Here is a 13,916-nt window from a genome sequence, read left to right as displayed (position 1 = left end):
CCTCCTGAGTAGCTGGGATTACAGGCGCCCGCCACCATGCCTGGCTAATTTTTGTATATATATTTTTGAGACTGAGTCTCGCTCTGTCGCCCAGGCTGGAGTGCAGCGGCGTGATCTCGACTCACTGTTAACCTCCGCCTCCCGGGTTCAAGCGATTCTCCAGCGTCAGTCAGCCTTCCGAGTAGCTGGGATTACAGGCACGTGCCACCACGCCCGGCTAATTTTTTGTACTTTTAGTATGCACAGGGATACATCATGTTAGCCAGGACTGTCTCAATCTCCTGACCTCGTGATCCGCCCGCCTCGGCCTCCCAAAGTGTTGGGATTGCAGGTGTGAGCCACTGCGTCCAGCTAGGAATTCTCCTTATCTATGCTGTAGGTACTTGGAACTGCCATATTCTTTCTGAAAAGCAATTTTACAATATGCATGAAGAGTTCTAAAAATGTTCATGACTCTTTCAGCCAGTAACTACACTTTCAAGAATCTATAGAGGCTGAGTGCAGTGGCTCACACCTATAATCCCTGCACTTTGGGAGGCTGAGGCGGGTTGACTGCCTGAGGTCAGGGGTTCGAGGCCAGCCTGGCCAACATGGTGAAACCCCATCTCTACTAAAAGTACAAAACATTAGCTGGGCTTGGTGGTGCGCACCTGTAATCCCAGCTACTAGGGAGGCTGAGGGAGGATAATCACTTGAACCCAGGAGGCGGAGGTTGCAGTGAGCCGAGATCGCGCCACTGCACTTCAGCCTGGGCAACAAGAGCGAGCAAAACTCATCTAAAAAGAAAAAAGAAACTATTGAAGGAACTCAGATATATGTGTGTGTGTGTGTGTGTGTGTGTGTGTGTGTGTGTGTGTTTAGACGCAGTCTCACCCTGTCGCCCAGCAGGCTGTAGTGTAGTGGCACGATCTCGACTCACTGCAACCTCTGCCTCTCAGGTTCAAGCAATTCTCCTGCCTCAGCCTCCTGAGTAGCTGGGACGACAGGTGCATGCCACCACGCCTGGCTAATTTTTATATTTTTGTAGAGATGGGGTTTCATCATGTTGCCCAGGCTGGTCATGAACTCCTGACCTCGTGATCTGCTCGCCTCGGCGTTCCAAATGCTGGGATTACAGGTGTGAGCCACCGCGCCTTGCCGTGTTTTTTTGTTTTGTTTTGAGACAGCATCTCACTCTATTTGCCCAGACTAGAGTGCAGTAGCACAATCACAGCTAACTGCAGCCTTGACCTCCCTGGGCTCAGGTGATCTTCCCACTTCAGCCTCCTGAGTAGCTGGGACTCTGGGACTATAGGCAGGCGCCACCATGCTCAGCTATTTTTCGTAAAGATGAGGTTTTGCCATGTTGCCCAGGAGTCTTGAACTCCTGGGCACTATATTACAGGCTCAAGGGATCTTCCTTCCTCAGTCTCCCAAAGTGCTCGGATTACAAGCGTGAGCCACCTTGCCTGGCCCTCTTTCAAGTTTTATATCTTAGGTTTTCGTCTTTGATCATTTTGAGGTTTTTTGAGACAGAGTCTCATTCTGTCGCCCAGACTGGAGTGCAGTGGCACAATCTAGGTTCACTGTAACCTCTGACTCCTGGGTTCAAGAGATTCTCCTGCCTCAGCCTCCTAAGTAGCTGGGATTACAGGTACCCACCACCACACCAGGCTAATTTTTGTATTTTTAGTGGAAATGGAGTTTCACCATGTTGGCCAGGCTGCTCTGGAACTCCTGACCTCCAGTGATCCACCCACCTCAGCCTCCCAAAGTGCTGGGATTACAGGCATCAGTCACTGCACCTGGCCTCATTTTGAATTAACTTCTGTATATGGTGTAAAGGATCTGTCATTCTTTTGCATGTGGATATCATTTTCCCAGTGCCATTTGTTGAAGATTTTTTTCCACGGAATGGTCTTGGCATCCTTCTTGAAAAGCATTTGGCCATGCATGTGAGGACTCATTTCTGGACTCTGTTTTATTCCATTGGTCTATATATGTCTTATATGTCTTTATGCCCAGTACAACATGGTTTTGATTGCTGTAGCTTTTTTTTTTTTTTTTTTTTTTTTTTTGAGATGGAGTCTTGCTCTGTCGCCAGGCTGGAGTGCAGTGGCATGATCTTCTTGGTTCACTGCAACCTCCAACTCCCTGGTTCAAGCGATTCCCCTGCCTCAGCCTCCTGAGTAGCTGGGACTACAGGCATGCGCTAGCATGCGCAGCTAATTTTTGTATTTTTAGTAGAGACGGGTTTCACCATGTTGGCCAGGATGGTCTTGATATCCTGACCTTGTGATCCGCCTGCTGTGGCCTCCCAAAGTGCTGGAATTACAGGCGTGAGCCACCGCACCTGGCCCATATTGCTGTAGCTTTTAAGTAAATAAGCTTTTAAATCAGGAAGCGTTAGTCCTCCAACTTTGTTGTTCTTTTGCAACTCTTCTGGCTATTTTGGGTCTCGAGATTCCATATGAATTCCCAGATGAGTTTTTCTATTTCTTCAAAAAAACGTAATTGGGATTTTGACAGGGATTGCATTGAATTTGTAGATCACCTTGAGTAGTACTGACATCTTAAGTCTTCCAGTGTATTAACACAGGATGTCTAATTATTTGTTTTCAGTGTACATACTGTCACTGTACATCACTGGTTATTTCTAAGTATTTTATTCATATTGATGCTATTGTAAATGGAATTGTTTCCTTAATTTCCTTTTTGGATTATTCCTTGTAAGTGTACAGAAATGCAATTGAGGCCGGGCGTGGTGGCTCACACCTGTAATCCTAGCACTTTGGGAGGCCAGGGCAGGCAGATCACGAGGTTAGGAGTTTGAGACCAGCCTGGCCAACATGGTGAAATCTCTACAAAAACAAAAAAAAATTAGCCACACCCGGCCTTTTTATTTTTTTCTTTGTGAGACAGAGTTTTGCTCTTGTTGCCCAGGCTGGAGTACAATGGTGCGATCTTGACTCACTACAACATCCGTCTCCTGGGTTCAAGCGATTCTCCTGCCTCAGGCTCCTGAGTAGCTGGGATTACAGGCGCCATCACGCCTGGCTAAGTTTTGTATTTTTAGTAGAGATGGGATCTCACCATGTTGGCTGGGGTGGTCTCGAACTCCTGACCTCAGGTGATCCACCCACCTTGGCCTCCCAAAGTGCTGGAATTACAGGCGTGAGCCACTGCGACTGGCTATTATTATTATTATTTTTTGAGACAGAGCCTCATTCTGTCATCCAGGCTAGAGTACAGTGGTGTGATCTCAGCTCACTGCAACCTCTGCACCCCAGGTTCAAGTGATTCTCATGCCTCAGCCTCCCAAGTAGCTGGGACTACAGGTGTGTGCCACCACATCTGGCTAATTTTTTTGTATTTTTGGTAGAAATGAGGTTTCCCCATGTTGGCCTCAAACTCCTGACCTCCTTAAGTGATCTGCCCACCTCAGCCTCCCAAAGTGCTGGAATTACAGGTGTGAGCCACCACACCCAGCCTCCTTTATTAGTTCTAACAGTTTGTGTTGAATAGTTTGATTTTAAACACAGAAAAAGTATGGCTGCAAGATAAATTCACTACCTTGTTCAGGTTTATAGTTTTTCTTTAACAAGGTATGCCTAAAAGGTAGCAAAATTTTAAGAAACACTAGTGTCAAGATCAACATACATAACCCAACAATTTTTGCCGAAATGCTGCTATGAAACATCCTGAGGTATGCAAAATATTCAATTATTAACTTCATAAAAGTCAACTCCTGAATACATGCAAAAATTACAAACCCTACTTATTTAAAAAAGAAAATCCTTAGACCCTGAACAATCCTTATGACAGGTTTGACTTTCAGGCTAATATTGAGTGATATTAATTGGTGAGAATATCTAACTGGAGAGGCTATGTAAACATAATTTTCACTTCAATAAGTATTTGTTGAGTGGTATGGAGTGATAACTTTACACCCTGGGATTTGATAGCTTTTGATTAGAATCCTAGTTCCCCACCAATTAGTTGTTTGGCCTTTTGCCAATTTCCCTAAACCATTTTTCGTTCTTCTTTAAGACAGGGATTATAGACCGGGCATGGTGGCTCATGCCTGTAATCCCAGCACTTTAGGAGGCTGAGGTGGGCAGATCATTTTGAGGTCAGGAGTTCAAGATCAGCATGGCCAACATGGTGAAACCCCATGTCAACTAAAAATACAAAAATTAGCCAGGCATGGTGGTAGGCACCTGTAATCCCAGCTACCTGGGAGGCTGAGGCAGGAGAATGGTTTGAAGAGGTTGCAGTGAGCCAAGACTGTGCCACTGCACTCCAGCCTGGGTGATAGAGACCCCGTCTCAAAAAAAGAAAAAAGATAGAGATTATAATATCTGCCTCACTGGATTGAGAATTAAATAAGTTTGTATTCAATAGTCAGTAGTTCAAAAACGTTACATATTATGACATTGAGTAGATTACACATTGGGCACTATAAGAAAGTAAAAAGAAAACCAAATAATCTTAATACTCTACTATGGCAAACGAATAGTATGTTGGAAGTAAATATAAGGACGTACTCAGATATGAAATTTAGGTAGCTGGCTGCTGTGTAGTGGGCTGGAGAGAGTGGATCATAAACAAAACTATTAAGAAAGCTATAATAATCCAGGCAAACTCCATGTGGCATAGCAATATAGGCTGAACTGGAGTGTTGTTCAATACAGGTTGAAATGCAGTGTAGAATGGAGACTTTCTGTGCCTAGAACTGTGAGCTTCGGAAAATCTCCTAAGCCATAGCTTAGGAGATAACAGGCTTTAATCATCTTTCACCTTCACCTTAATAATTTAAGGGATTCTAAGAAATCATTTGACTCTTCTAGGTACCATTTTATAGATAAAACTGAGGCTCAGAGAGCAAGGCCATCATTGCATTATTAACAGGGGGCACTATTCACACTGTGGTCTATGAAAATGACACCTTCTGGAACACCACAAAAATACATGATGGCTCCCGAAGTTGTGCACAACAGCAGCCCTCTCAGAAAGGTTACAACATAATGGTAGATAGCAGAATTGATCTCTATCTAAAAACTTGTGCTTTCCTCACTATACCATACTATCTCTTACAACGGTATCTTATTTATGAGTATATAGCATACCTAGGGTTAAACACTGAATTAAACAAAGAAACAAATCAAACACATCCCTGATACAGGTTTTTCATAAGAACTTCATAGACTTATTAAAGTGAATTTAATGGAATCCTGTAAGCACTAGCTACTTAACAACAAATTAAGGTGCTTGATATATTCTTAAACCATTACTTAATAGGAAAAATAAGGGTAAAACAGATATAAGAGCCCAACCATTTACTTTGGACTTGTCCAAAACAGATAAGGAGCTTTACAAAAGACAGACAAACAAAAAAACCTCAAAGGACTAACACAAAAATTAAGATCATAAATCAATTTTCTACAGACATTTCTTGAATTATCCCAAGATTTTAAGGTTAATTTCTCCCACAAAATGCTTTTATCATTGTTATCTTGGCAAAAAATACCTAACCTTAGTAAGAAGCACATATTTAACTAGTTCTTTAAATATAAAAAAACTATTTAATTCATATTTATGCCAAGAACACTACTATTTACAAAAGTTTCATCCAAACTCTTACCCTGTGTCCATCCACACTGGAGGGAGGAACATGTCTTTGTGGAGAGGATTTCTTTGAGACTCTAAACACGCTTTATTCAGGAAAGGGGAAGATACAAAAATATAGAACAAAAAAGAATACTGGCTCATTGTACACAAGAGAGGCCAGCCATTAAGAATTATTATCATCCTCTAGATGAGCAGCTCAAATGTGATCAAAAGGAGAAAGAGGAAGAAGCAAATACATAAATGTTTTATGGGTATTAATAAAAATAAAGACATCTCTGAACAAATGATAAAAATCCCTTCCTTGAAAAATTTCAAATGAGATCCACAGAAATGCAGAAGCAGAAGAAACTTTAGATTTAGAAACATCTCATTTGGGCTGGGCGCAGTGGCTCACGCCTGTAATCCTAGCACTTTGGGAGGCTGAGGCAAATGGATCACCTGAGGGCAGGAGTTTAAGACCAGCCTGGGGCAACATGGTGCAACCCCATTTTTACTGGGGAAAAAAAAAAATTCCCAGCTACTCTGGAGGCTGAGAATCACTTGTATCTGGGAGGTGGAGGTTGCAGTCAGCCAAGACTGCAACACTGCACTCCAGCCTGGGCAACAAGAGCAAATCCTTGTCTCAAAAAAAAAAAAAAAAAAAAAAAAGAGAAACATCTTATTTTGACTGATAAATTTCAAAGTTACATGGCCTGTCCAAGGTCACATAATTAATGCCAGAATTGTGACTAGGACACAAGTCTCCTGGCTTCCAAGTGTGTGTTTTCTTTCATGCGCTATATTGCCTATTATTTATCTGTCCCTAACCATTAGAAGTGGTCCCCCTAACTCTGCCTCCACAATGTCCCCCTTTGGGACAATTAGAGAAAGAATTCTGGACTGTGTAGATCATGTAGAGCTACTGACCTAACACTGGATGAGGCATTATTTCAAACAATTACTGCACTAACATTCATTTACAGGTGGAGAGTAGAGGAATAATATAAAAGGAAATTCTGTACACAACATCAAGAAAAGCACAAGAGGAAATAGTCTCCTCTTTTGTACTGTTATTTTATTTTGTTTAGTCCATATATTATATAAAACATAACAGGAAAAATGAACAAATTTATAAAATAAATTGAGGTGTTTGGATGAAAAAAATACAAGAGCTTTGCCTTCATGTCTATAGATCTCTTAATATATTGTTGGTCTTGCACCTTAGATATCAAATAAAGATACCCAGCTTGACACAAAAGTTGGTAGCTGCAAGGTTAAGCTGTTATTAGTTTGATGATGGGCCAGGAAATGATATATTTTCTAAATTTTATCCTTAAATATTGGCTGTAACAAATGCTGATATAGCAAAACGTAAGCTTCTATTAGACAGCAAGAGTGAAACTTGAGTGAATGAATGCAACTTACCTCCAAGTCCTCTTAAAGGAGGTAAAAAAATAAATACTGTGTTTTGCCAGTGCTCCCCCCAAAGCATTATTCTAAGCATGCAGGAGGGTATAGTGAGCAGCTACAATAGTAAGATCCAACCCAGAGGTAGGTTCAAGGCCAAGAGTAGGAGAGTGGTTGAGGAAATCCTCCTAGGGCCAGTACCATTTCACAGAATGCCCATTTGTGCTGGGGGATGAGTCTATGGCCTATTTTCTTCTGATGCAAAAGGACATTCCCAATTTCAACCTTGCTGAAAAAGAGGCATTTTTGTACCTGCTATTAAGAACAGCTAGGATACAGGATAAGGCTGGCATAAAATTATTTAGCAAGCACATGCTAGCTATTCCAGTTTGAAATCTACCGAACTGTAAAATTGGGGGGGAAATAAAAAGTTGAAGATGAAGTTGTTGTTCCTCAAGATGAGGGAACAAAATCTTACAAAAGGAGGGATTAGGCACTCGCTTAACTCTATATGGAGAACATCCTTCTCAAGCTAGGTGGAAGATGAGGAAGAATATTACCAAAAGCTGACCAGGCCATTTGGAGACCAAAAGGAGAGGAAAAAAGGCATTTAGGAAGCAAGCTAGTAAAAGAAGTTCTTCTGGGTCTGACTAGTTAAGTGAATCTAAGGTAACCATACCAAAGATATGTTACCCATTACTCCAGCATGAAGCCAGTGGCAAAATACCTCCAAGACATTTTAAACCCAGAGAAGTGTATGAAAAATATGATAGTTAATCAAGCAAATTAAAATCAAACCACTAATGGTAAAAATCTCTTCGGATCTGAAATCCAAGACACTCACTTCCCATTAATTCTATGCCTTATGGGGGAAAAGAAAAGTAACAAATGTAAAGATTTTTTTTTTATTTCTACTGGGGAGGGAGGAGGATAAATAGAACTGTTTTCCAATTTGCTCTCTACTGTATACACACATACCCACACACATACATAAACATACATACACCAAAAATACCCCAAACAAAAAACAAAAAAACCAGGAATCAAAAAACAAAACACCCTCAAACTGCACCAATACTTCATATTTTGACCAAAAAAATATCCTGGGAGGAAGTGCAAAATGCAAAATCAAATGACCGAAAAATGCTGAACAAACAGCATTATTAATATACAAAATATTTATATTACTGAACTAGTAACAGGTGATGTTCTCTGTGTCTGTAAAACTTTGGAACCACATAGCTGATTTGTTAAATCTAGTCCATGCCAGCTTCCAAAAACCAAACTTTTAGTTAGCTTCATTCTTTGATGCCTCATCAAAATTTTCTACAAGATCTGAAAAAGAAAAACAAAGCATATGAATCAAAGAATACAAAAAAGGAAAAAGAGGTAAATGAAACTCCTAACTTCTAACCCTAATAAAAATAAAATTAGTACAACTAGAATTAGCCTGAAAACATAAGGAGGCAGAAATGAACTGGTGGCATTTTACTAACAATGATTTAATTATCTGCTTAGGACAGTAATCCTAAGGAAATGTTCATCTTTTTTTGTCTATGCAAACTACTGAGGTGAATAGCATTTTCATATGTCAATTATAATTCACACAGAAATGTTATAAAAATAGCTATGCAGATTTATAATCACAGTGATTTCAATTTAATTAATCCAGGCAGCAGAGCTTTGTGTGACAATTTCTGATTCTAAGGTGGGGGCTTGCATTGTTTTACATTAGATCCTATCCATATTATTGTGAATCAATTTAAATTCATGACTTTACAATCAACACAAACCTAAAAGTCATCTATGCAGTGACGGAAAGGATATAAACAGGATGCTTAAAATCTTAAGTCTAAGGAAATGTCACTTACCTGGAACATCATCATCCTCCTCATCAATGTCTTCTGGTTTTGGTGCTTTACTGTCCAAGACTACAAAAAGTTTATTTTAGTATCAGTCATTGAGAACAAAGACCTTTAAAACTTATGTTTATCCCTTTTTTTCCTGTATAAATCACATCCAGTTGCTCAGAAAAAGCTAAATATTGTCAATCTAAAATGCCATTCATAGTTTTCTGCTTGAGTAACATTAAAAATAAATAAAACTTTAATTTAGATATACACTGATACACAGCTGGAAATTTCAATGTGTGGCAAAGATGAAATTTATTTTATTTTTTGAGACAGGGTCTCACTCGGTTGACCAGGCTGGAGTGTAGTGGTGCGATCTCGGCTCACTATAGCCTCTGCCTCCAAGTTCAAGCAATTCTCCCTGCCTCCCAAGTAGCTAATATTACAGACAAATGCCACCACACCCAGCTAATTTTTGTATTTTTAGTAGAGACAGGGTTTCACCATGTTGGCCAGGCTGGTCTCGAACTCCTGACCTCAAGGGATCCACTTGCCTTGGCCTTCCAAAGTGCTGGGATTACAGAGGTGGGCCACCACACCTGGCCTACAAAGATAAAATTTATATGCAAAGTGGAATAACTGATTACTGAGTAAAAAGACTTTACAGTGGCCATATTCTCCAAATAAAAAAATTAATATTAATATTTTTTTCAGCCAGGTATGGTGGTTCATGCCTGTAATCCACTGCACTCCAGCCTGGGCAACAGAGCCTCAAAAAAAAAAAAAAAAAAAAAAAAAAAAAGCCAGGTGCGGTGGCTTACGCCTATAATCCCAACACTTTGGGAGGCTGAGGCAGGTGGATCACGAGGTCAGGAGTTCAAGACCAGCCTGGCCAAGATAATGAAACCCTGTCTCTACTAAAAATACAAAAATTAGCTGGGCGTGATGGCGGGCGCCTCTAATCCCAGCTAAATTGGGAGGCTGAGGCAGAGAACTGCTTGAACCCGGGAGGCGGACGTTGCAGTGAGCCAAGATCATGCCACTGCACTCCAGCCTGGGTGACAAAGCAAGACTCTGTCTCAAAAAAAATCAATCCATCAATCAATTTTTTTTCATTTCTTTTGATGTAAGAAAATATCTAGCTAAGTAGTATAGGCACTGCAATACTAGGCATTTTCATTTTTAGGGGCAACATGACACATTTGAAACCAGGACTATCTTGGAAATTCAGAACTTATGGTTGCCATATTTATAGGGCAATCAATAATATTTAACAACAACATAGATGTCTGACAACATTATTTTCTTTTTTCTTTTTTAAAGAGACAGGGTCTCCCTGTGTCACCTAGGTTGAAGTACAGTGGCATTCCATAGTTCACTGCAGCCTTGAAGTCCTGGGCTCAAGTGATCCTCCTGCGTCAGCCTCCTGAGTAGCTATGACTATAGGCACGCTCCACCACACCTGGCTAATTTTTGTATTTTTTGTACATACAGGGTCTCACCATGTTGCCCAGGCTGGTCTTGAGCTCCTGGCCTCGAGCAATACTCCTTCCTCAGCATCACAAAGTGCTGGGATTACAGGAGTGGGCCACTGTGCCCAGCCATACAACAGATTTTCTGATTGTCATTAATTAGCAGTGAATATTAAATTAACTATTTAAAATGATGGGCCAGGCATCGTAGCTAACGCCTGTAATCCTAGCACATTGGGAGGCCAAGGTAGGTGGATCACTTGAGGCCAGGAGTTCAAGACAAGTCTGGCCACCATGGCGAAACCCTGTCTCTACTAAAAATGCAAAAATTAACCGGGTGCAGTGGTGCACACCACCTGTAGTCCCTGCTACTTGGGAGGCTGAGGCACGAAAACTGCTTGAATCCACAAGGTGGAGGTTGTAGTGACCTGAGATCGCACCACTGCACTTCAGCCGGGGAGACAGAGCGAGACTTTGTCTCAAAAATAAATAAAATAAAATAAAATTATGGCCTGCAGATCCTGGCACTATCCTTTTAGGTAATTACCTCTCAAGTTACTATATTACTACCAAAATGTTTCTGAATATTCTTTTTTTTTTTTTGTGAGACAGAATTTCGCTCTTGTTGCCAAGGCTAGAGTGCAATGGCCCAGTGTCGGCTCACTGCAACCTCTGCCTGCCAGGTTCAAGCGGTTCTCCTGCCTCAGCCTCCCGAGTAACTGGGATTATAGGCGCCCACTACTATGCCTGGCTAATTTTTGTATTTTTAGTACAGACGAGGTATCACCATGTCAGTCAGGTTGGTCTCGAACTCCTGACCTTAGGCAATCCGCCCGTTTCGGCCTCCCAAAGTGCTGAGATTACAGGCGTGAGCCACCACACCCAGCCATGTTTCTGAATATTCTATGTGTCACACTACATAATCATTAAAGAAACAAACTCAGAATTTTATGAAGCATAGAAATAATTTTACAGAAAGTCAAATAATTACATACAGGCAAATCCAAATTAAGATGGGACACCTTGTAAATGATTAGGTTCTTTAAGTAAGGTGGGGAGAGAAAGATTCACTAAATTGAAATACCTACCTTGCCGTGGGAACTGTTCAGCTAACTTCCTAAGGCTTGTTAAACTGTCAGCACCAAGCTGACTTAATATTCCAGGAAGCATTTCTGTGATTGGTTTGGCTTCTGCATGACCAGTAATTGCAAAGGTGTTAGCAGAAAGGGAAGCTTGGACTTTGGGATTGTTGAAATGAATAACTGTCCCATCATCTTTAATCATGTTCACCTGTATGATCACAGAAGAAAAATGTACTTCACATGCTAGGTACACTAAAACAAAATATTTTTAAAAAGCAAGTCAGCCAATTATGGTTTTTTACTTGGTAGTTATGTAATCCCAAGGTAGTAACTGGCCAAGCAGTGGACATTCATGGAAAAAGATCATACTAATAAAGTAAAATGGTGTAGATGGCACAAATTATTAGGATGGTCAAGAAATATTCACTTCATTATAGAATCTAAATTTTAAATTCAAAGACTTCTAAAAGAAGTACATGCCCATGTTTTTTTAAAAATGGAAGTATCAGCCACGAACCAGCTTCTTAATGAAATTACTCATTATCTTACTCAATTTATACTGTCAAACAAAATCAGTGCAATTTCCACTTGTTAGGGAAATTGCACTGTAAGTAAGGTAGTATCTTACTTAGGGAACTGGTTATAAAGGGGCAATAGTATATAGTAAAAATAACCACTGAAAATCCATAAAGAACACTCAGAAATTTAACCAGGTGTTTCATTCCTTCAAGTACTTAGTACATTTATAAAAATGTCAACTTGTTCTCATCATGTCATTCTTTGTAGGGGATTTTGTTAGTTCCTCTAATTTTTTTTTTTTTTTTTTGGAGACAGAGTCTCGCTGTATCATCCAGGCTAGAGTGCAGTGGCATGATCTCGGCTTACTGCAGCCTCTGCCTCCCAGGTTCTAGCGATTCTCCTGCCTCAGCCTCCCAGGTAGCTGGGATTACAGGCACGTGCCACTATGCCCGGCTAATTTTTGTATTTTTAGTAGAGATGGGGTTTCACCATGTTGGCCAGGCTGGTCTGGAACTCCTGAAATCAGGTGATCTGCCCACCTTAGCCTCCCATAGTGCTAGGATTATAGGCATGAGCCACCACGCCTAGCCAGTTCCTTTAATTCTTAAGGGTAGCTTCTCAACAATCTTTAATAACCCCTGTAAAGGTCAAAGAAGTTGTCCCACCCACTTGCCTAGTGACCTGAACATGCTTTATCAACAACTAGAAAACCTTTAAAAATCATCCTAACATTCTTTCCATAACTTTGACCAATATGAACTATTTCAGATTTGACTTCATCCATTGCCTGGTACTTACTGAAATGGAAGGTTTAACATATGCTACTTAGATTGTTATTTTTCTCTCTCACTCATGTACTTTGTTTTTTTTTTAGTAGAGTTGAATTTGCATAAGTTGAATGTGTAAATAATGTGATTCCACTATGTAGCTGATTCCCCTGGGTAAGTTACCTTGGTGGTAACATGCTTACTATATAAAAAGGTTAGGAAGAGTTAACTCTTGGCTACTTTAGAAGCATTTCATGATCCATCCAAAATCTGCCCTGTCACAATCAAGCATAGATGCTGAGTGTTCTCCATGGACTGTGGGAAGAGGGCTTTTCTTCCTCAGAGGTGATCACCAGTATTGACAGCACCAGAAAGGAAGGGCAAGAAAGGGGCTTCTAAATTTCAGGCAAGACCTGGAACACAGAGAAAATAAAGGCAAATCCCTGAAAAATTGTAACTAAACCCCACAAATAATTTCCCCATGTTTTTCTGACAAAAATCACTATTTAAATTCTATACCCTTCCCTCTCTCACTATTACACTTAGGGTTCTATTAATTATATCACACACAATAAGCATTCAATCCAGCTGTTCTAAAAACACGGCACTGTGAGTTATATTAACTTCAGAAAAGATCAATTAAGTAGTTTTGAAGATAATTACAGTTTTGGTAGAAAAGTTAAATGTTAAAGTGGGTGAAATCTGGGCTTGAGAAGGATGACAGTGGATATGAAATGGGATGTTGTTCTGTATTTAGGCTAGAATCACATAATTTTAGAATGGGAAAAGAATAAAAGATATGGTAGGACTATATTTTCCACATCAAGACCAAATCATGTGGTTTAAAAAATTATTTCAGGCTGGGTGTGGTGCCTCACACTTGTAATCCTTGCACTTTGGGAGGCCAAGGTGGACAGATCATGAGTTCAAAATTAGCCTGGACAACATGGTGAAACCTCATCTCTACTAAAAATACAAAAATTTATCCAGACATGGTAGCGGATGCCTGTAATCCCAGCTACTCAGAGGCTGAGGTAGACGTAGCTTGAACCTAGGAGTCGGAGGTTGCAGTGAGGTGAGATCACGCCACTGCACTCCAGCCTGGGCAACAGAATGAAACTCTTTCTCAAAAAAAAAAAAAAGAAAAAAGAAAAGAAAAGGGCCAGGTGCGGTGGCTCACGCCTGTAATCCCAACACTTTAGGAGGCTGAGGCGGGTGGATCACGAGGCC

General features: G+C 40.6%; 1 protein-coding gene across 2 annotated transcripts in view; it reads right to left on the bottom strand.

Annotated features, from left to right (window-relative positions):
* Positions 1–6,617: 6,617 nt before the first annotated feature.
* Positions 6,618–13,916, bottom strand: part of BTF3L4 (basic transcription factor 3-like 4) — a 37,154-nt gene continuing 29,855 nt past the window's right edge. The window contains exons 4-6 of one of the 2 annotated variants that reach the window (XM_011926273.1): positions 11,407–11,608; positions 8,868–8,927; positions 6,618–8,331 (exon numbers count right to left, since the gene is read on the bottom strand). In XM_011926273.1, the coding sequence (XP_011781663.1) occupies positions 8,285–8,331; positions 8,868–8,927; positions 11,407–11,608 (309 nt within the window). In that variant the 3' untranslated portion in view covers positions 6,618–8,284. The remainder of the gene's footprint in view (positions 8,332–8,867; positions 8,928–11,406; positions 11,609–13,916) is intronic. The other variant, XM_011926274.1, reaches the window with a different exon arrangement.

This window comes from Colobus angolensis, unplaced genomic scaffold (genome assembly GCF_000951035.1).
Source record: "Colobus angolensis palliatus isolate OR3802 unplaced genomic scaffold, Cang.pa_1.0 Scaffold68, whole genome shotgun sequence".
NCBI classification, from domain to species: Eukaryota; Metazoa; Chordata; class Mammalia; order Primates; family Cercopithecidae; genus Colobus; species Colobus angolensis.
This window is presented reverse-complemented; position numbering and strand designations above follow the sequence as displayed.